The 23,484-nt window shown below is 40.1% G+C and overlaps 1 protein-coding gene and 1 long non-coding RNA gene across 3 annotated transcripts in view; one reads left to right on the top strand and one right to left on the bottom strand.

The window, feature by feature from the left end:
• The window catches only part of LOC308624133, an 864,944-nt gene extending 853,447 nt beyond the window's left edge, over positions 1-11,497 (bottom strand). For both annotated transcript variants that reach the window (XR_014016930.1, XR_014016931.1), the window contains exon 1: positions 11,402-11,497. This is a non-coding gene — a long non-coding RNA (uncharacterized lncRNA). The remainder of the gene's footprint in view (positions 1-11,401) is intronic.
• Positions 11,498-11,617: 120 nt separating this feature from the next.
• Positions 11,618-21,905, top strand: LOC308624071 (histone-lysine N-methyltransferase SETMAR). The gene is made up of 2 exons (XM_081246988.1): positions 11,618-11,791; positions 18,828-21,905. The coding sequence occupies exons 1-2, from the start codon at positions 11,675-11,677 to the stop codon at positions 19,665-19,667; spliced, it is 957 nt and encodes a 318-aa protein (XP_081103114.1). The 5' UTR covers positions 11,618-11,674; the 3' UTR covers positions 19,668-21,905.
• The last annotated feature ends 1,579 nt before the right edge of the window (positions 21,906-23,484 follow it).

The raw sequence follows: 23,484 nt of genomic DNA, 5'->3' as shown, positions 1-23,484 counted from the left end.
TAATTATCTATTGTTTTTTCAAAGCCCAAGGGCGCAGACCTAAGAAACAAAAACCACCACCAACAAAAAAACTCTCACGTTAAATAATGCCCTTACTTACGTAAATTACTATATTTTCAAATAAAAATGGTATATATATTTTTAATCCCGTTATTTCTAATCCTTTATTTCCTCCATAGCAGCTGGAAGAAAGGCAGTTTCTGAATATGGCTAAGAATTTTCAAAACAAATGGTGAGAAACTTTGTCTTTAGAGGCAGTTTCAGACCTGGGCCCAAATCCCACTCTACCACTCATACATGTGGGGTACGTGAAAAAAATTACTTCATTTATCTGAACTTCAATTCCTGAATCTTGTACAACAGAGATAATATTGCCTACTTCATGGAGTTGAAATTAGATAAGAAATGTATATAGTATTTAGTATATTGCCTAGAAATGTGCTGTCCAATACAGCAGGCACTAACTACATGTGGCTATTTAAATTTATTTATTTATTTTTATTTTTGGCTCTGTTGGGACTTCGTTGCTGCACGCGGGCTTTCTCTAGTTGCAGCAAGCGGGGGCTACTGTTTGTTGTGGTGGGCAGGCTACTCACTGCGGTGGCTTCTCTTGCTGCGGAGCACAGGCTCTAGGCACATGGGCTCAGTAGTTGTGGCTCGCGGGCTCTACAGCGCAGGCTCAGTAGCTGTGGCGCAGGGGCTTAGCTGCTCTGCGGCATGTGGGATCTTCCTGGACCAGGGCTCAAACCCATGTCCCCTACATTGGCAGGCGGATTCTTAACCACTGTGCCACCAGGGGAGCCCCATGTGGCTATTTAAATCAAATTTAAATTAATTAAAGTTAAATAAAATTTAAAAATCTGTTCTACAGTCACACTAGGTATATTCCAGTAACCAATAATCACATGTGGCTGGAAAGAACATTTTTATCATCACAGAAATTTTTGAACATTGCTAAAGAATCTAGTAAGTGCTCAATAAATGTTTATTTGGTCTGTGTGGCATTTTTTCCTCCTCCTCTACAGTTCCTCTAAGTTCTCAGGCCTCCCAGGGTATCTCCTTATCATGAAGGAAAGCAATATGATAAGAAATATATGTGTTTATCATTTTTTTCTCTCCCAGGAATACTGGAGTTCTAAAAGAGCACTGCAAGGAGAAAGCAATGCTTACCACAAATGGGAGAAATTCTAACGATGGAGGTTTCAGACATTACAGCAGACACTGGGGAAGGTCCTTCTGGACTATGAGTGTGGGGAGAGAAAAAGAATCTCCATAGTACCCCTCAGTTCATACCCAAAGATCCACCAACTCATAGCAACAACGTAGACTTTAACACACTAACACTTACTGAGAAAATGGAAAAGAAAAAGGTTTTTTACCTGTAGGATCCTTTTCACACCGAATTTTGGCTGAAATATCTAAAAATAAGTATGAATCATCAGCATTTCCCCAGAGATACTTTAACCAAGTTAGTCTTGGGCACTTGAGTAGAATTCTTTGCATTAGTCTTTGTGTTCTTCAAATTCATTTCCCTTCTCCTTCCAAATACCAGAATTCGAGCTGGGAAGATACTAGAGAGAAAATGCTAATAGGAGTCTAGAAAGTTAAGAAATGAGGAATTACAAGAAGCTGAAATTTAGAAGCTGAAATTCTAAGAATTCTAATCTCAGATGATACTTGGGGGTATCTGGTGAAATTATCCTATAGACCCTTGTAGATCTGGGCTTAAATGTTCTGGGTAAATTTCTCTGTAGCAGGACATTTGTGGTACTAAACTTCAAAGGATACACATCTTTGCTTTCAAAACTAGAAGTAGAAGAGGCTGGCCCCTGTGCTTCATTATAAACGGGGAGAGGAAACATCTAGTACTTTTAAAAAAAACATGATGGGGAATTCCCTGGCAGTCCAGTGGTTAGGATTTGGTGCTTTCACTGCCAAGGCCTGGGTTTGATCCCTGGTCAGGCAACTAAGATCCTGCAGGCCACTCAGCGTGGCAAAGAAAAAAAAAAAAAATGATGTTCTGCCTACAGGTGGTATCCTTATAGGTAATAAGCAAAGCTTCCTTCCTAAGTCAAAATGAAAATGTGTGAACATAACTCATTGAAAGGCTATGCCTTTCTAGATCAAGTTGAAAACAGAGCAAGTCTGTTGTCATAGTCTTGGTAATAACAGTTGAACACACCTGATAATAAATTTGATCATAGGTCTTTGGTGAGTGAAATTTTTCCTTGCTGATACATTTTAGGTTAAATAAATACGTAATTGGCTTCTTTCACCTCTACACCTATTATCAAACAATCCCCATTTGATTGCATACTTTTATGAGTTAATATTCTATAATCATCAATCCTGGATATTTACTTTACAACTAAAGTACTTACACTAACTACATTCTGACTGTGATTATATCTTGATGTTTTTTGTTGTCATGTCAATGAGAGAAATTATGGATTTCATTAAACCACAACGCAATGATAAAAACACCGGACAAGAGGCAAGTTTTTTATCCTGCTGAAAACATATATTTACTAGCAGTCCAGACTCAAAAACATAAACTACTATCCTCTGGAAAGCATAAGTAACACAGGATCATGATTTTGTAAAATATAACTCTCAACTTATTTTAATCAACTTCCATATTTTCTCTTATTGCAAAATGATCCACATGCAGTATATTTTGACATAAAACTTTAGGTACTAAAAAGACATTTTTTCTGTCCAGTTTACTTTCTATTTTGCTGTATTTTTACAATATTGGGCATATAGTAGTACTATAACTACTAGCTATTATCGCTATATTATTATCCCTTCCACTAGACAGACATTTCCTATTTTTTATTACTTTTATTATTTTTTTTTTGTGGTGTGCAGGCCTTTCACTGTTGTGGCCTCTCCCGTTGTGGAGCACAGGCTCCGGATGCGCAGGCTCAGTGGCCATGGCTCACGGGCCCAGCCACTCCGCGGCATGTGGGATCTTCCCGGACCGGGGCACGAACCCGTGTCCCCTGCATCGGCAGGTGGACTCTCAACCACTGTGCCACCAGGGAAGCCCTTTACTACTTTTTGATGTAAACTTCTATTCACATTATTTTGAGGAGACGTTCTTTAGAGTGAAGACACATCAGCAAGACAAAGTGTTAAAAAAGCATAGCTTACCAACTTTTTAAATGAACAAGAATTCATCTGTACAGAGCAATAGCAGCTGATTATACAGCTCAAACTTTCTAATAATAATAATGGTAATAGAGGCATACCTCATTTTACTGCACTTCGCTTCATCGAGCTTCGCAGATATTGTGTTTTTTACAAAATTGAAGGTCTGTGGCAACCTGCATCAAGCAAGTCTATCGGCACCATATTTCCGATAGCATTTGCTCACACCATGTCTCTGTGTCACATTTTGGTAATTCTCACAATATTTCAAACTTTTTCAATACTATTGTATTTGTTACGGTGATCTATGATCAGTGAGCTTTGATGTTACTATTGTAATTGTTTGGGGGTGCCATTAAACACACCCAAATAAGACAGTGAACTTAACTGCTACATGTGTGTGTTCTGACTACTCCCCTAAATGGACATTCCTCCACCTTTCTCCCTCTCCTCTGGCCTCCCTATTCCCTGAGACAGAACAATATTGAAATTAGGCCAATTAATAAAGCTACAATGACCTCAAAGCTTTCAAATGAAGAGTCACACATCTCTCACTTTAAATCAAAAGCGAGAACTGATTAAGTTTAGTCAGGAAGGCATGTAGAAAGATGAGATAAGCTAGGTCTTTTGCGCCAGACAATCTGCTAAGATGTTAATGCAAAAGAAAAGTTCTAGAAGGAAATTAAAAGTGCTACTCCAGTGAACACAAATGATAAGAAAGTGAAACAGCTTTATTGCTAACATAGGAAAAGGGTGAGTGGTCTGGATAGAAGATCCAGCCAGCCACGACATTCCCTTAAGTTAAAGCCTAATCTCTTCAATTCTATGAAGGGTGAGAGAGGTAAGGAAGCTGCAGAAGAAAAGTTTGATGAGGTTTAAGGAAAGAAGCCACCTCCATAACATAAAAGTTCAAGGCAAAGCAGCAAGTGCTGATGAAGAAGTTGCAGCAAGTTATCCAGAAGATCTAGCTAAGATAATTACTGAAAGTGGTTACACTAAACAATACATTTTCAATGGAGACAAAATAGTCTCATATTGGAAGAAGTTGCCATCTAGGACTTCAATAGCTAGAGAGGACAAGTCAATGCTTGGCTTCACAGCTTCAAAAGATATGCTAACTCTCCTGTTAGGGGCTAATGCAGCTGGTGACTTGAAGTTGAAGCCAATACTCATTTACCATTCCAAAAATCCTAAGACCCTTGAGAAATATGCTAAAACCACTCTGCCTGTGCTCTACATATGGAAAAACAAAGGCTGGATGACAGCACATCTGTTTACACCAGGGTTTACTGAATATTTTAAGTAGGTTGAGACCTACTGGTCAGAAAATAAAATTCCCTTTAAAATATTACTGCTCATTGACAATGCACCTTCTCACCCAAGAGTTCTGATGGAGATGTACCACAAGATTGTTCTCATTCCGGCCAACACAACATCCATTCTGCAGCCCACAGATCAAGGAGTAATTTTGACTTTCAAGTCTTATTAAGAAATATGTTCTGTAAAGCATAGCTGCCATAGATAGTGATTCCTCTGATGGATACAGGCAAAATAAACTGAAAAACTTCTCTAAAGGATTCACCATTCCAGGTGCCATTAAGAACATTCCTGATTCATGGGAAAAGGGCAAAATATCAACATTAACAGGAGTTTGGAAGAAGTTGATTCCAACTCTCCTGATCACTTTGAGGGGTTCAAGACTTCAGGGGAGGGAGAAGCTACAGATGTAGGGGAAATAGCAAGAGAACTAGAGTTAGAAGTGGAGCCTGAAGGTGTGCCTGCATTGCTGCAATCTTATGATAAAATTTTAAAAGGGTGAGGAGTTTCTTCTTATGGATGAGCAAAGAAAGTGGTCTCTTGAAAGGAAGAGATGGAATCTACTCCTGGTGAAGATGCAGTGAAGATTTTTGAAATGACAACACAGGATTTAGAATATGACATAAACTTAGTTGATAAAGCAGTTGGAGGATGTGAGAGGATTGACTCCAATTTTGAAGGAAGTTCTACTGTGAGCAAAATGTTATCAAACATCATTACCTGCTACAGAGAAACCGTTCATGAAAGGAAGAGTCAATCGATGCAGAAAACTTTATCATTGTCTTATTTTAAGAAATCGCCACAGCCACCACAACCACACTGATGAATCCCAGCCATCAACATCAAGGTAAGACCTTCCACCAGCAAAGATTACAAGTTGCTGAAGCCTCAAATAATGGTTAGCATTTCTTAGCCGTTAAGTATTTTTAAAATAAGGTATGTACATTTTTTAGAAATAAAGCTATTGTACACTTAATAGACTACAGTATAGTGTAAATATAACTTTTATATGTACTGGGAAACCAAAAAATTCGTGTGACTTACTTGTGATATACAGTTTATTGCAGTGGCCTGGAAATGAATCCGCAATATCTCCTAAGTATGCCTGTAATAATGCCATCATTCTCACTGGTCAAAATTCTTTGACTTAAGTAGCAGAAAACACTGACAACCTAAATCCAAAGAAAGAATCTGTTATAAGAATATGAATATGTTGTGTGAATCAAAAAGTGACTGGAACAAGAAATGAACAGGCATCAGGAACTAAAAAGTCCTCTCGGGGCTTCCCTTGGGGCGCAGTGGTTGAGAGTCCGCCTGCCGATGCAGGGGACACGGGTTTGTGCCCCGGTCTGGGAAGATCCCACATGCCACAGAGCGGCTGGGCCCGTGAGCCATGGCCGCTGAGCCTGCGCGTCCGGAGCCTGTGCTCCTCAACGGGAGAGGCCACAACAGTGAGAGGCCCACATACCGCAAAAAAAATAAAAAAATAAAATAAAATAAAAAGTCCTCTCTCCTTGTTACTCACCTGCTCTATTTTTCTCTTGGAAGACTGACTTTTCTCTGCTTCTTTATCAATATACTGAATAAAGCTACCTCTCAGCTCCCAAATTATAAATAGTTTTAGCTGTTTCTTGGTCTCATCTAATCAAGTGAATCTGATTGGTCTAGCTTGAATCAGGTGTGCATCCAGAGGTCAAAAGTCTGGGCCAAGGCTTAGGGGTTGTGTAATATAAATATGACTGCAGTGAGCTCACCCCAAGAGATGGGCTGTGTAGGGCTGGCATGTTCTCAGAAATGAAATATTCAACAAGTTGGGCAGAAACCCTCCAAAGTATCTACTACTATGTTTTATTCTCTTCAAAATGATGTCATTTGCACAATTTTCTTTGATGAGAGGATCTAGTGCTTATCCTAGGCCTAGTTAATATCGGGTAGTGATAGTTATTATTAGGAAGCTAAGATGTTCCAAACTATTTTATTCATGCTGTCATTAACACCAATAAATATATAATTTCTGCTAACTTTAGACCTTTCATCACTGACTGTAAAGTATATCCCAGATTAAGCCCAGATAATGCTAGTGAGGTTTAATGAAAGAATGGCTTCTGAATACAAAATCATGCAAAACTTCATTAAAACACTGGCCAAAAAAGCCTAAGGAAAACATGTCAGTTAAAGGCCATTCTTGTTAAAAAACAGGAAGGTCATATGGTCATACTCCATAATTTAGCTAAAGATAATTGAATATATAAAATGTTAGAGTTTTACTATATTGCATTTTCTTTAATTTTTAAACTTATTATTGACCAGATTATTTTCTTTCCTGCCAGTGAAAAAGCCAAAAGAAATTTGAAAAATCAATATAATAATCAGGTCCAAGCCTTATTTATAACAGTCAATTTGGGCAACTCATTACTGTCCAGGGATACATTTTTTTTTCACCAAGTAGCTATAATGGTTTTCTGAACAAAGTTTGAAGATTCGGGCTCCCATTAGTTGAAGAACAGGTGTCTGGAGGAAATAAGATAGGTTTTTAGACCTGGAAAAAATGAAAGACTGACTGCTTGGCACTCTGAAGATTGGTTATATCAGCCTGCCAACACCCTCTCGTTATTTTAATATCACACTTATATAAAATACTTTGGGATCCTTTTCCAGAAAGATAAAAACAAATCAAACTGAAGTCAGGACATGAACTGAATATCTTATTCTGGAAGCACCATCACTGACAGCTTTAGAAAAAAAAAATAGAATGGATCCTTCAAAACACTTTTTCCAAAGGGCAAACAATATTACCAAGAAAGAGTCAAAAAGAAAAACCGCATAATAAGCAGCGAGTGTGGTTCTCCTCACCGCTCATATAATTCCTTCTTAACATTCTTATTGTTCTTATTAATTTCTGGGTGTATATAGTTCTTTGTTTACTGGATTGGAAGCTCTCCTTGGACACTATGTCTTCTTCATGGTACATTCCCCAAATTGGCAAATGTAGCACTGTGCATGTACTCAGTGTTCAAAAATGTTTCTTAAAATGAAAGGACAGCATGTTCTTTGGATTTCTGCAGAATTCCTTCATTGTTTACAATTCCTGAAAAATAAAATGAACCTTACCTCTATCCAATATGAAAATACTCTTTTCTCTACACATGCCTTTATTCCTTTGCTCCTGCTATTCCTTCTGCCTGCAATGCCCTTTCCTAATCTCATAAATCCTACTCATTCTTCAAGGCCTATGGCAAGTAGCCCCTTCCTTCTCCATGAAGCTTTCTCTGATCTTCCCAGCTACAAGTAATCTCTCCTTCTGTTGAAGTTCCACTTTACCTAAACCTTCCTTACATCCCTCAATTATACTATAGCCAGTTGCATTACCTAAGTGACTATCTCCTAAGTTAGAGCAAGTACACAGCCATGTCTGATAAAATATTTACTAGGTGACTACCTTCAAGCCTATGGTTCCAATGGGGTTTAAGACTTCTAATTCAGGATGATCCCACACCCTATTAATAAGGATCTCCTCTTGCATTTGAACCATCCTCTGGGAAGACAAAGAAGAACACTCCAAGGTAGTTTTGTAACCTACTGTGTAATAACCTACTGTGTGATAACTGCCTGCGTGCACTATTCCCAAAGAACATCTGAAGCCTCTGTGCTGGCAGGTTGTGACCTTCTGAGTGAACCTAATGACACGTGCAGCTTATGAGAGTCCTGTGAGTCGGAACATTTAGTTGAATCTAAAATGACCCTTGATGGACCATTTCAATAAGTTTTCAAGTATTAATAGCTTATTATGAAAATTAAATGAATTAGTATATGTAAAATTCTTAAATGGTGTCTGGCACATAGTAATAACTCAATGAGTGTTAGCTACTGTTGCCCATGGTCAGAAACCAGCCAAGTAGAACTATGAATTTAGACATGTCTGATTCCAGACCCTATCTGTCATTACTCCTTGGTACTTTTCTACATAAAATCAATTTCCTATCTCCTTTCCTCTAAACCTGCTCTCAAAAATGGGTTTTTATATCAGACGTGCGTACTTCAGTGCAAAATTAAGTGACTTTTTTACCTGCATGGATACACATCATAAGCCGGATCCAAGTGTCTATTCCCACACCTATTTGCTTCCAAACAAATGTTTGTGTCCCCCTAAAGTTCAGATGTTGAAGCCCTAATATGATGGTGTTTGGAGGTGGGACCTTTCATGTCATGAAGGTAGAATCCCATGATGGGATTAGTACCCTTATAAGGAGAGGAAGATAGCAAACCCTTTCTGTTTCCCCACATAAGGATACAAAGAGAAGGCAGCCATCCGCAAACAAGGAAGAGAGACTTCACTAAGAAGCCAGCCAGGCCGGCACCCCGATCTCAGACTTCCAGCTTCCAGAACTGTGAGAAATAAATGTTTGTTGTTTAGGCCACCCAGTCTATGGTGTTCTGTTATAGCAGCCCAAACTAAGTCACTGTTAAATGCCAGATATAATTTATTATAATAGCTGAGGGAATGAACTATGAGTGTAAAGAGATCCCACACACACAAGAAAACTAAGTAACATACTCTGGAAAGACTTGAAAAAAAGGCAACACACTAAAAAAAAAAAATGTTTTGCTATTGAAGTAAGTGTAAGAAAAGTTTAAAAGACTGGGGGGAGAAAAAAACAGACTATGAACTTTGATTGCTTCAGTATCTTTTAGTTCCTGCCCCACTTCAGAGACACCCAACCTGGAACTCAAAGTAACCATGACATGGAATTCTAATTGGTAGACCCAAAAAACAAACAAACAAAAAACACACAAAAAAAACCCATCACCTTGGCCCTATATCAAAAGATTTGTAAATAAATGTACCAAAATTACAGTTGACCCTTGAACAACACAGGGGTTACGGGAACCGACCCTCTGCACAGTTGAAAATCCATGTATAACTTTATAGGACGCCCTCCATATCCATGGTTCTATATCTGTGGATTCAGTCAACTGTGTATTGTGTAGCACTGTGGTATTTATTGGAAAAAAATCGACATACAAGTGGACCTGGGCAGTTCAAACCCATGTTGTTCAAGAGTCAACTATATTTAAGTTAAAACAAAATGTTTCTATCTCCCTCTCCATGTCTCTTTCTCCGTATCTCTCTGTCTGTCTCTTCCTATGTATATATAATTTTTACGACTTCAATAGAAGAGCTTTGCCTATGAGTATACTAAAGAGCTGCTGGAACTATGAGAAACCACTTATAGAGTAAAATGGGAGAACAAAGAAAAGGGTAACCAATGCTATGGGAAACAGGGTCAGTAAAGATACAGAGAAGGGGACACGAGCTGAGTGGACAGACAGTATGGGGAAAAGGCACTGGCGACCCAAGTACAATATGAACAAAGGTGGCAGAAGCCCAAGCAACATGGCTTGTTGAGGAAACAAATAGAACAAGACTTTCGAAACAGAGACTAAAGAAACAGGTAGGATCTGGATCTTCAAGGAACTGATAAGCCAGAATATAGAAGGTGGACTTTGAGAGAAACATGGAGCAAACACAGGGTTTTAAGCAGCAGAATACAGTAAATGGATGTGCATGCTCAAAAGATCATTGTAGAAGCAGCAATAAGGGAATGTGAGGGTATGGAGAATGTTAGATTTGAAAAATATCACTTTAAGAGTTCAAGCAAGGAACAAGAGCCTGAGACTGAGAAGAAATGAAAATGAAAAACATTATGAAAGAGCTTCCCTGGGGGCCCAGTGGTTGAGAATCTGCCTGCCAATGCAGGGGACACGGGTTCGAGCCCTGGTCTGGGAAGATCCCGCATGCCGCAGAGCGAGTGGGCCCGTGAGCCACAATTACTAAGCCTGCGCGTCTGGAGCCTGTGCTCCGCAACAACAGAGGCCGCGATAGTGAGAGGCCCGCGCACCGCGATGAAGAGTGGCCCCCGTTTGCCACAACTAGAGAAAGCCCATGCACAGAAACGAAGACCCAACACAGCCATAAATAAATAAATAAATAATTTAAAAAAATTATTAAAGTAGAATCAACAAGATTTGGCCGGGAAATTCTTAGCTACGGCACTCTAGGGAGAGGAAAGAATTCAGGAAAATGCTTTGGTGTGTTGCTTTGGTAGCTCTGGAGATCATGGACAACTTATTCTCCTACATTATTTTAAAGGGGTAAAAGAAAGATGTGCAGAAGAATAAGTCAACTCAGGTCACTTTGAACTTAAGGTGCATATAAGACAGAAAATAGAAACCATAACCGCATATCCATCTCCAGCTGGGCTGGAGATGAAGACCTAATACTTTGTAATAGTATCTGAAGTCAGGGAGTGGATGCTATTACTGAGGAACCCAGAGAAGGTGAGAAAGGGACCCGGGGCAGAAACCTGAGTGACACCCGCCCCCATTTCAGAGTCAGGCCCGAGAAGGACGGGAGAGTGAGGACGGTCTGCGCAAGGCAAGCGCACCCAGGAGGACAGGGGCCCACAAGCTGAGAGGAGAGACGGTTTCACATAGAAGCAGCAGGACAATCGGGTCAGCGAGCTTTGGGAAGGCTGCAAATATTCCACTGGATTCAGCAGTTTCGACGTTATCGGAATCCTTTGCGGGGCGGGTATCGTTTTCCTCAGAGCAGGGGAAGCCGAAAGGAAACAGGGATCCCAGTCTGGGAGCGCGCGGCGGACCCGACGCACAGCCTTCCGATGCCCAGTCAGGCTATTCCGCCCCCGAACGCAAACCCCATCACACACACCCCAGCTGCCCCACAAGTTCCAGGAATTCAGAGACCCGGGGGTGCTTTACCCCCTCAGCTTAGGGCGCGCCCGGGCCCCCGCGCCAGCTAGCTTCCAAACCCTCAGACACACGGACAAACGACCTCGCCTCGAAAACCCTCCCTGGGCTCACAGGAAAAATTCAAGCACTTCATTGTGTGTTCCCAAAGCTTTGTCCATACCTTACAAGGTTTTGTATTATCTGTTGTGCACCTGGCTCAAAACAAAAAGCGAGCCAGACCAAAAAGTCAAGGAACGCAGAGTGAGCGTCGAGGGAGGAGACGCCCTCACAGGCAAACTTCTTAGGGGAGATAAAAACTACGACTCCCATGAGGCTGCGGGGCTCCGGGACCCGACTCCCAGCGTCCTCTGCGAGGTTCAAGAGAGTCTAGGTGGTAGACGCATCGTGTAGGCGCAAGGCGGCCGCCAAAGCCGTGCAGAACTGGCCCTGCGGGATGGCAGCCTCTGAGGAGGAGCCTGAGGCCTTGACGGAGCAGCTGGACGTCGCGCGCCACCTGGAAAATTTGCCTGTGAGCGCGTGGCCCCCAGGGACAGAGCCAGAGCCCTTTCAGGTAGGGGGCGGGGCTCAGCCAGTCCTAGAGCTGCGCGCGGCCCCCGAGGGCGTGGCCGGTATCCTTTTCTATGGGGGCGGGGCTCGGCGGTCACGAGCGCTGCGCGCGCAGCCCGGGGATGGGGCTGGCGCCCTTCCAGGTAGAGTGCCGGGGTAAGTGGTAGCTGGGCTCAGTTCTCAATTACCCTACGTGGTAGTGCTTCGATTGTTGTCTCCAAGTTTCTAGACCTTCTTTTTTTTACCCGATCGCACAGCTATCTGCGAGCGGGAAAAGCTCTTAAATAGCTCACAGGTTTCGGTCTTTTCCCATTACCCTTTCGCAATGACCTTTACATGGTCTTTTCTGCCCATAGACTGGCAGTTCCCCGAAGGCAAAACCAGAGGTCTCGTGAGGTCCTTTGGAAAGAGCCGTGAGCACCTGGCTTTTTGTCCTGGTTCTGTCCCCAGAACTCGTTGAGATCCGGGGCAAATCAGTTGCCTCTCTGGTCTCAAATGTCTTGTTTGTAAGATAAGGCATGGGGCCCATTAACGGATCTTTGCCTAGTGTCATGATTAAAAACTTAGCCTCTAGAGTCACTTAGTTGAGGTTTCCCTCATGCTGTGAGCGCTTTGGCAAATATAAATAGCCTCAGCTAAGCCTTAGAGTCCTCCCGTGTGCAGTTAAAATAGTAATACCTCTCTCCGGATTGCTTCGAGAATTACAAGTAAAATACAGTTCCTAGTTTGCTGAAAGAACTCAATAAATGTTAACTACTATTATTACCTCAAAGACCTTTGTGCTCCAACCTTCTCACCCCTTTGACCTTGGCCTGCATGTTGCCTAAGGAACAAGGAATGACAAAAAAAAAAAACAAAACAAAAAAAACAAGCATGTTGGAGTGGAAAGAGCCCTGGACTTGGAAGTAAGAGAGCTAGGTTCAGGGCTTAGCATCTTAGCCATGTCTCAGAGCCTGAGTTTCTTCATCTGCAAAATGAAAATAATTAAAGTTTTAGTGCCCTTGTCACACCCATTATTGATATCAAACCCTGTCTGTCCTTCCTGGGGTTATTTTGAGAATCAAGTAAGAGGACAGATTCAGCAGCAGTTTTCAAAGAGTAGAGCAGGCTATTAATGTTAGAAATGGTTAGTTTTCCTCAAACTACATTAGGCAGTTTATCATTAATAATACAGGTGGCTAGTGCCATATTGAACACTGATCCCTAAAAGCTTATTGAAGACCAAACATTGCTGAATGCCTGGTCAAAAACACTGACATATGTTCTCTTTCTTCAAAAAATAATTGAGTGCCTATAATGTGCCTGGCACTGTGTTAAGCTAGGCATAGAAGATAAGATAGTGCCAATACAATTCCTGCCCTTGAGCTTACAAGAGCATATGGAAAGCACTATATGGGGGTCAGAGGAAGCCTTGTGATTGATCCTTATACCTATAGTTGATGGGCATAAATGAAAATCAGGAGACTAAGACTCAATCCCACAGTGTTCCAGCTTCCTGGCTGTATGCACAGCTCTAGGTAGACTTAGAGTTACAAATAGAAGACAGGATCCCTTCCTTAAGGAGCTTATAGTCTTACCAAGAAGATAAAACACACTTGAAACATGTAAATAACAAGTCTAAAAGGGCCTTCAACTAGTTTGCATCCATATATTCATGGAGCACAATACCAGTCTTACAAAAGGTCAAAACAGCTTGCTTGCCCCAAACCCTGCCTTCACAGGCATGTGCACACATAAGAATTAAGGCATGAAAAACTCAAAGTAAAAATAACTTTGTGTCTAGTGTGCCTTTGGGTCCTGTATGAAAAGGCAAAAAGAACATTCAAATGTTCAGATCGGAAACAAGCACATCATAATGCCATCGGGGTTGAAAGACAAGGAGAAAATAAACCGATTGATTTTCTTGAACTAAGAGTTGGATCTAGCCATTTTTCAGGTTTCTGAAAGCAGCTTCAAATATCCTTTTTAAGGTCTCAACATGGCCTTGACAAGAATTATCTGGCTCACAGTCTCCTAATAGCTGCTTGGAGCAAAAACAAACTCATGGGGCTAGAGGCCAAGTACAAAGATTCTTGTAGCTGGTGTTTCAAAACAACCAAAAATGGAATGAAGATTTCCACAGCACTTCCTTAAGATTCAGAATTGAGGCCTAGATTTTAAGCCCAGAATATCGTGCAGTGTCATGTTTCAGTTTCTGGGGTTTTGGTACAGAATGTGACTCAGAAAAGTTAGTCTTCCCATCAAAAATTAAGAGCTTCAATTAAGCAATCAAATAATATTTCCTGAGCCACCTGCTCTGTGCCTAGTACTATGGATAGGAACCCAACCCCTATCACCATTCCATACCCCAAACCTCCTGACCATGCCTTTCCTTAAGACATTTGTTAGAAAGGTCAGACTTACACACTTAGTGAGAGCCCAACAGTCTATGCCACTTAGATCCCAAAGTTCATACTATTAATAAGTGCAGGTCTACTTCAGATAAGGGAGAAATTAATTGTAGCCAAGGAGGTACAATATAATTGCACTTTAACATGCTGTCCTCTGTTTACATTTTGACTTCTTGGGTGACCGTAGTTTATACAAAAATTCTCAAGTTTTCTGTCACAAAATGTGAAGTCTCCATCCAGTTCTTCAAGGATCTGGTTTCTAGTGCATTTTGCACTGATCATTTTGTATTTATTCTCAACTCTTACATGATCAATTTTGCACTTTGATACATACCAGGAAAAAGTAAAGCTTTTGTTATGACTACTGAAAAAATGATAAAAATCGCATTCTTCATGTCCTCCTTTGTATTTTTCTGAGTGGTTCTTTCTAAATCCCAGCATGTGCATACAATACACAATAAGGTAATATTTACTGATGATTGAAAGCAGCCTGTGCTGGGTCAGCTCTCAGCTTCCCCCCATCAAGATGGATAAATAATGGAGGTAGGACTATAATCATATGGTTTTCCAAACATAATTTTGGTTTGAGTATGTTTAAACCTGAGAAGTTTAACTCCAAACCTATTTTTTTCACCACCCTACTAGATAGCCTGCATAATTCATATTGAACACTTAATGTGCCAGCCACTAGAGAAAGCTTTTTACGTGGTTTTTCACATTTATTTCCTTCACAGCAACCTGTAAGAGAAATAGAAAGGGGATGTTTAGAGAGCTTAAGTAATGTGCCAGAAATATATGATGTTTTAAATATAAAATCTCGAAATAATAAATAGAAGAATTTAAGAAAGTTACTATTTTAAAAGTACAAAGTGGCCCACACAGAGTATAGTGTTATGTTCATCAAATTTCTTGAGAACCTTTCCCCCCTCAGATATAGGTAGTGTCCCTTTTATAGTTGCCAACGCATAGTTTAGCAAGTCACTTGCTGTAAGGTCACAGTGCTAATAAGATCCTAGTCCTGTATGTGTCTCCTCTAGGACATTCCATGTTCTGCATTAAGACGTTCTCCACTGCTTGCCCAGTGTTCAGGCCACAGTCACAGTTTTCCTGGCTAGCCTCCTTCACGCTTTGCTCCATTCTCACCTCCCTGTTGGAGACCTCATTGCTCATTAGCCATTTATATCTTTGACTAAATTTTGCAGCCATTTCCTGGAACCATTCTCAGCTTCCACCCTGGGTTTATTAGTCAAGACTCATTTGTTTGCAAGAAACGTAAATACAACACAAACTAACTCAGGCAAAAAAGGGAAGGAATTTCCTCATATAATAGCAAAGTCCGAGACTGGTAACTGTAGGCATCTCTGGATCCAGGAACTCTCAAGGTGTCATCAGATATTTCTCTCTACCACCTCCCTGCTTCGCACCCCTGCTCCCCATTCCTGCGGTGGGCCACACACTCAGTAGGTCTTATGTGTGTGGTACAACTTGGGAATGCCTGATGGATACTCTGTAGTTTAGCAAACCCAGTGGAAAAAGAACTCTTCTTCCCTAATTTTTTCAGCAGGAGTCCCAGAATTATATTTCATTGACCTGGCTTAGGTCCTGTGCCCATCCATGAACCAAAAATACTGTTGAAAAGAGCAAGCAATGTTCTGATTAGCCAGGTTTAGGGCCCACCCAACCTGAAGCCCCATGCAAACCATTAAGACAAGAGTGAGAAGGGTTCCCCTGGGAAGACTCAGGATGCTTTCATCAGAAGAAGAATAGATGCTGCATAGATTTAAAAACATGTCCAGGATTTGATCTCTCCTTGGCATAGGGTAAGCACAAAAACCCCTCAGGGTAACACCGTTTTTGGATCAGTTTGGTCCTGGGCTTTGTACCAGGGAGTAGGGTACAGACTATGGAAAGAGTGTTACACATGGGGAGTATTTAAGCTGATGCCAGCTGATTCCTAATTTGTAACACACTTAACATGAGCTTTCTGAAACACAGAATTTAAGTTTATATGGCATATAAATATTTGAATAAAATGTCAGATTGTTTCTGAAAAACATAATTAACTTTTCAATATGTAGATACCTGAAAAGATAGATAATTACATAATGATATGTTAAATTAGACCACAGTTTTCAAAAGACTGTTCTTTAGTATAGCCATTTTTCTAAATCAGGTAAAATATCTTTTTGGAATGGTATTTAACCAACCTTTTTATGAAGGAGAAAGTGGAAACATATAGAGATAAAATGATTTGTGATTATTATTGGTATCAGGGTCAATGATTACATCGATCAAGGGGAAAAAAATATTCTCTTTAAACAGGAAGATTATCCAGAAGTCTCTATTATCCTTTGGACGGTGTTTACAGCTCATTTGGAATCGGCTACCATTTGTAATCTAAGTCTCTAAAGGATCTGAGATTGTGCAAAAAGTTTAAATTGCAGAATTTTAAAAAATGTATCACCAGATTCTCCAAAATCTTATTTTAAATGTAAAAATAAAAGTAAAAGTGACCAAATAATAGTATTTTTTCCAGAAAGTATTTATCCATATGCAAATAAGTTCAACAAGGAATAATATGCTCTCCTGGTTAGAAAACTGCAGTAAGTCAGAGTTGACTTTAAAAGTTGTTATCTGCATCAAAAAATAAATAAATAAATAACCTTAGAGTTTAGTGATTTCTATAGTACATTAAAATTATATGCATCTTTAAGAACAAATCAAGTGAAAAGAATTCTTCATGAAAAGTTTAACAAAGTGGTAGTAAAATCTTCATTTTACAAGCACTTCTTAAAATGTCTCAGTAACCATTTCTAAGTTGACTCTTAAAGTCTGGAAGTAGCTTCTGTAAAGGCAGCAGTCATTGAATTTGACTGATGGGGCATCTTTTTCTAAGCCGTCCTTTATCCTTTTATAACATCTCTGCTAAGCTAAAGCTATAAGAACCGACACAAACAAGAGAAGCTCTTTCCACTCTCCACCCCCAAATCACTTTTTAAGCAGTATTGGCCTTCTCCCCCTCCCCCACAACAGGTACTCCCACTCACCACCCTTTCACAGAAGGATGTCAATCCTTCCCCCCAAGCTCAGCGTTTTTTAAAGTATAGGATTTTGCACCTAACTGCATAGCTCCACCAAGGCCTCCACAGGGAGTATAACTACATGCTGCTCAATACTTTTTCTAAAAGTATTGACACAATGTTAATGGATAATTGACTGAAAGGCTGTTCAAAGGTTCCTCTGGATATGCTGAATTCTGTCGACTGGTCTTTTGCAGAACTGCTCTTACTGACTTCATGTGGCAGGATGCCAACAGCCTTTATTGAGGGTCAGAATGAATGAAATGAAAAACAGCCCATGAAACTGCGTCCTGGAAAAGAATGGTTTAGACAGACTCACTTATGAAATTTCTCTCCCATCTCCGTACTAGAAAAAGTCAATGCTTCTGAACACAGAGATTATTCCTTACAGACAGTACAAGCCATACATCTAATCATATTTCCCTCTTTGAAGTGGCTGTTCTTGGGCAGAGCCAAATTCCAGTCTACTTCTGCTGCACACTTAGTGTGTCTAAGCTCTCTCGACTTATTTTTCCCTTCACCTTACTTTCCTTACCTATTGTTCATTTATCTTCCCTCTTTGTAAGCCTCAATAAATCCTTTCTGGAACAAAACAAGTATAAATAAATGAATTGTTCTATACATGAAGAAATATGCTGAGCTCATGAGAGAAATACTTTAATCTTCAGGGTTTGAGAATATGCTTCATTCTGCCAGTGAGGAAATAACCAGAGGTCAGGTTTCACAGAGAGACTTTAGACTTAAGAATTCTTTATCATAACATTTTATAAATGTAACATTTTGAAAATACAGGTACGTTTAAAAGACAGAGAAGCTTTTTTGTATTCTCCCTTTCGCACTTAATAAGAACAGGATTTCTTTACGTGTATACAATATATCTACAATAAATTTCAATATCTATTAATATTATGTGACAATTTTTGGAATTATCTCTGCAAGTTTTTTGCCAAATTTCTGCTTTTAACTTTGTGAAGACTCAAATAGAACTATGAGGTAATAGCATTTTTAAAAAACATGAGAGAATATATAAGAATTTAGATAATCTTCAAATTTAAAAATTCTTTTAAAAAATCAATGGAAGACTCTCTCCCAAAGGCCATTTTTCATTGATTTATCATTTATGACTTTCTTATCCCCAAAAAGGATCTGAGGTAACTCACAATAAAAATACATATATGCATTTGTATTATCAGATAAATGTAAAAGAGATAAAAGCCAAGGAGAAAACACATAACTGCATTCAAAACCTAAATTTGGCACTGATTTTCCTGACACCTAAAGCTAACGGAAACAAAATGGGTTACAAATTTTTCAATATCTGATAAGAGAAAAATACATAAATTTTTCCACTGCTTAAAAGGAAACCACCAAATTTTAAATCTAAAAATTAACCCTGGTTTTTAAATTGGAAAGAGGTGTTTTCAGGCAATATTGTAATATATTGCATTTTGTCATTTTTGTTTCATTCTGTTTGTTGGAATTAGGAACTGTCTCAGCCAAAAGCTGCTTGAAATACACATGAGATATATGACATACCATGCTGACTTACCAGTATTTCTGTTTTTTGCAGTATACTCCTGATCATGTAGCCGGGCCTGGTGGAGACACTGATCCCACTCTAATAACCTTTCCTGGATGCGTTTGTCTCAAAACTCCCTGCCTCCCTGGAACTTGCTCCTGTCTCCGTCGTGAGAAGAACTATGATGATAATTTATGCCTCAGACACATAGGATCAGAAGCAAAGTGTGCTGAGCCAGTTTTCGAATGCAATGTCCTGTGTCAGTGCAGCGACCACTGCAGGAACAGAGTGGTCCAGCGGGGTCTGCAGTTCCACCTCCAGGTGTTCAAGACAGATCGCAAAGGCTGGGGACTCCGTACCTTGGACTTTATACCAAAAGGACGGTTTGTCTGTGAATATGCTGGCGAGGTTTTAGGATTCTCGGAAGCACAGAGAAGAATTCAGTTACAAACAATACACGATTCGAATTACATTATAGCTGTCAGGGAGCATGTTTATAATGGGCAGGTAATGGAAACGTTTGTTGATCCTACCTCTATAGGAAATATTGGAAGATTCCTTAACCATTCTTGTGAGCCAAACCTATTGATGATTCCTGTCCGAATCAACTCGATGGTACCAAAGTTGGCACTTTTTGCAGCCAAAGACATTGTGCCAGAACAAGAACTCTCTTATGACTATTCAGGAAGATTTCTTAATCTACTGGATAGTGAAGACAAAGAAAGGTTGGATAATGGGAAATTAAGGAAACCTTGTTATTGTGGGGCTGAATCATGTGCTGCATTCCTGCCTTATGACAGCTCACTGTACTGCCCCTTAGAAAAGCCAAACACGAGTGAGGAAGGAAAAGTCGAGCAGAAGCATGTCTGGCCTCGCAGTGGAGGAGAATGAGGAGGAATCGAGCGTGTTTGGCTCAGCCCTTCCTGGGTTTCCCTCTTACGAGCAGCTCACCCTCAGGGTCAGTCTCTGCTCGGTAAGGAGCTTGCCCCTCACTGTAGGGGAGCCCAGTGGTTGTAACTTAGGAATGTGGCAGAGACTACAGATTGTCCAGCAACACTCTCTCTCCCCTTCTATCATAGAATTCTCAGTTTTTAGCTGGGTACATGACTGCTGAGAATACTCACTTTTCCTAGTGAGATGTGGCTAAGGGACTATGTCATAGCTAGTGGGATATGGGGGAAAACGTTGTGCCCTTAAGTGGAGATATCCTTCCCTTATCCCATTCTTTTTTCTTCTTGGCTGGAATGTATACATGATAACTGGAGCTGGAGCATCCATGCCATACCCCAAAATAACCTTGGAAAAGGAAGCCACACATAGCAAGTCAGCAAAATTGAAAGGAGTCTGGAGGCTGTATACTGTCCAACACTCTACCAGTCCTGATCTGACACCTCTGGACTATTCAGTGAGAAACTGTCTTTGTCATTTATGCCACTGTTATTTTAAACTTTCTAGTACTAGCACCAAACCTAATCAGTGATCCAAGGAAACCCTGATGGCTGAACACCTAAGCCTTGCTTTCCAGTCAATTTTATCAATAATAAGGCTGGTATTTTCATTTCTGTATGACTCCAGCAGTTTATTTCTCATCTGTTTCTAAACATATCAAGGAAAAGGGCATGACTAATTATCACCTGCTAAAACCCTAATGATTATCACCAATAGTGAAAAATGTAACCATGAGAATGACTTCCATGTGTATAACGAAAAGTCATAAAAGGAAACAAATTGTAAAATTTTTGCTATATATCTGCTGTACTTCAAGGCTTGTGAAGTTATGCTTCAAAACTTCAAACAGCCTCACTTCATGTATTAACAACATGAAAATAACCCTGTCAACACCACCAAAGGTGATGGGAGTTTTATAATTCCATTTAAACTTCTGGAGAGGCAAACATCTCTAACTTCCTTCCTTAAAGCAAGAGTGTTGCAAAAACAAAGCTACTATGGAAGTTTATTAGACTCTTTGAAAGCTAAAATAATTACTTGGGCCCTATAATTTCTTTTTCTAGTACATTTAGACCCTACCACCAGGAGACTGTGCTTTCAAAGTTATATCATAGGGACCCATGTTATATATAACACCCTAGTCCTGTATGATATCATAAGTAGGATAGTTGTACATTTTAAGTGAATGAAATGTATGGTATGTGAATTATATCTCAATAAAACTGTTAATAACTATGTTAGGGTTTGCGTATTCACATAACATTATCAGGAATGGTTCCATGTGAATAGATGATAGTAGAGTACACATAAAATGCCCCAAACTACAAATGTGCAGTGTCTAAAACAGAATGAATTTTTCCTCCAAACTCATCATTTCTCCCTGACAGCCTTCCTCTATAACTGATTTCTCTGAAGCAGTCCTGCTTTTTGTAAGGCAGCTTGTATCTCTCATTTTAAAATGGTCTTTCTCCTCCTCACAAGGGCCTCTAGTAACTGAGCTACTTAAGAGGCAATAAGGAAATGGTCAGAAGGAACATGAGTGGCTCACTGTTCGAAGCTCCAGATACCCTTTCCTTCTTCCTTGTGCTCTGTATCTATTGAATATCACCGTCTGTGTATCAGAAATACTCCAGTTAGGACACGAGCAGCATCCTCCATCTTGATGTCTCTTCCAAAGACAGAACTCACTGAATATAGACGCTTGGAGTTTTTTGTACTCACACATAAGTTTATTCTTTTTTTTTTTTTTTTTTTGGCGGTACGTGGGCCTCTCACTGTTGTGGCCTCTCCCGTTGTGGAGCACAGGCTCGGATGCGCAGGCTCAGTGGCCATGGCTCACGGGCCCAGCCGCTCCGTGGCATGTGGGATCTTCCCGGACCGGGGCACAAACCCGTGTCCCCTGCGTCAGCAGGCGGACTCTCAACCACTGCGCCACCAGGCAGGGAAGCCCCACAAGTTTATTCTTAAATAGCAATGTCGCCTGGAAATCAGATTCCTAAAGTAAGAGTTGAAGACTCTTCCAAGTCTTTTCTAGGTACTGAGTTAACTGCATTTACTTAATTGCCATGTTCCTAAGAAAGCTGACACTTCTGCTTTTGAGAGCAAACATTAAAAGATATACTTCTGCTTGACTATTATCCTAATATAAAAAACATAACTTTTTTACAATTATATATTAGTATAAAATTAGATTTTTTTTTTTTTTTTTTTTTGCCGTACGCGGGCCTCTCACTGCTGTGGCCTCTCCATTGCGGAGCACAGGCTTCGGACATGCAGGCTCAGCAGCCATGGCTCACGGGCCCAGCCGCTCCGCGGCATGTGGGATCTTCCCGGACCGGGGCACGAACCCGTGTCCCCTGCATCGGCAGGTGGACTCTCAACCACTGCACCACCAGGGAAGCCCCTAAAATTAGAATTTTAAAAGGTGTTATGTGTCTTCATGGAATTAAAACATAAAAATGGCTCTGAAGTCAATTTCCACTGAATTCACTAAGAATGTGGAAACGTGTACCTTGGAAACTGTTTTGGCCCAAGAATAATAAAGATCATACTTGGAGGACAAAACTTTTCAAATCTTCTTTTTTAAGTTAATGTTTTTAAATTTCAAATTAATATTCACAAAATATCAGTGGCTGATAGATTTTGTTCTTGGCTAAATGGAAAATTTTGCCTTAATTGAAATGAATATTCAGAGATTATTTTTCTCCCTCCCTGTTTTCAATATTAAGCCCCAATACTGCCTAACTCTGAAGCATAAGGCAGGAGTGGATTAAGCACATCAACGGTAGACTAATTTGCATAGAACAGAGGATTTTAAACTCAGGAAGATCTCATTTAAAAAGGGGGAAAAAATCTCCCAAAGTTGTTTTCATTCCCTTGAGTGTTCAAATAATGTTCTCTTTGTGTAACATATTCCTTATTACATATTCCTCTCTAGTGTGTTAGTGTTCAGCAAGTTACTGAATCTCTCTGACTCTGAATTCCCTTTTCTGGATACAGCAGTTTTGGGAGAATCAAATAAGTTAACACTTGTAAAGTGTTTAAACAATGATGCAGCACTAAGATAGCTATAACCAAAAAGACAACTACAAGTGTTGACAAGGATGTGGAGAAATTAGAACCTTCGTATATTGCTGGTAGAGTTGTAAAACTGCACAACCACTTTGTAAAGCCATTTGGTTAGTTCCTTAAAATGTTACACATAGAGTAACCACCTGTCCCAGTAACTCCATTCCTAGGTAATAGACCCAAGAGAAACGAAAACATGTCCCACCAAAAACTGTATGCAACCTTTATAGTGGCATCATTGGTAATAGCCAAAAAGTAGACACAACCCAAATGTCCACTGACTGATGAGTGAATAAACAAAATGTGGTATCCATATCACAGAATATTATTCAACCAGGAAAAGGAATGAAGTGCTGACACATGCCACAACATAGATAAACCTTGAAAATACTATGTTAAATGAAAGAAGCCAGACACAAACAGCCACAAATTGTATGATCCTATTTATATGAAATGTCCAGAATAAGCAACTCTATAGACACATAAAGTAGATTAATGGTTGCCAGGGGCTGGTGGAGAGGGAGGTATAGGAAGTGATTGCTAATGGGTTCAGTTTCTTTTTAGGGTAAATATACTAAAAACCACTTTCAAGTGATGACTATCGTGTTATGTGATTTATATCTCCATAAAGCTGTCATAAGAAAATGAAACAAGAAGATACGGGTGCCTCTCACTTGGAAACTGGTAACCT

Source organism: Mesoplodon bidens (genome assembly GCF_964165515.1).
Source record: "Mesoplodon bidens genome assembly, chromosome: 10".
NCBI classification, from domain to species: domain Eukaryota; kingdom Metazoa; phylum Chordata; class Mammalia; order Artiodactyla; family Ziphiidae; genus Mesoplodon; species Mesoplodon bidens.
Note: the sequence above shows the minus strand (reverse complement) of the source record. Positions and strands in the feature narration are given on the sequence as shown.

Coding starts and splice junctions, on each gene's coding strand:
- LOC308624071 (XM_081246988.1), top strand. CDS start 11,675: ATGGCAGCCTCTGAGGAGGAGCCTGAGGCCTTGACGGAGCAGCTGGAC. Junction 11,792..18,827: donor CAGAGCCAGAGCCCTTTCAG/GTAGGGGGCGGG, acceptor TGTTTTTTGCAG/TATACTCCTGATCATGTAGC.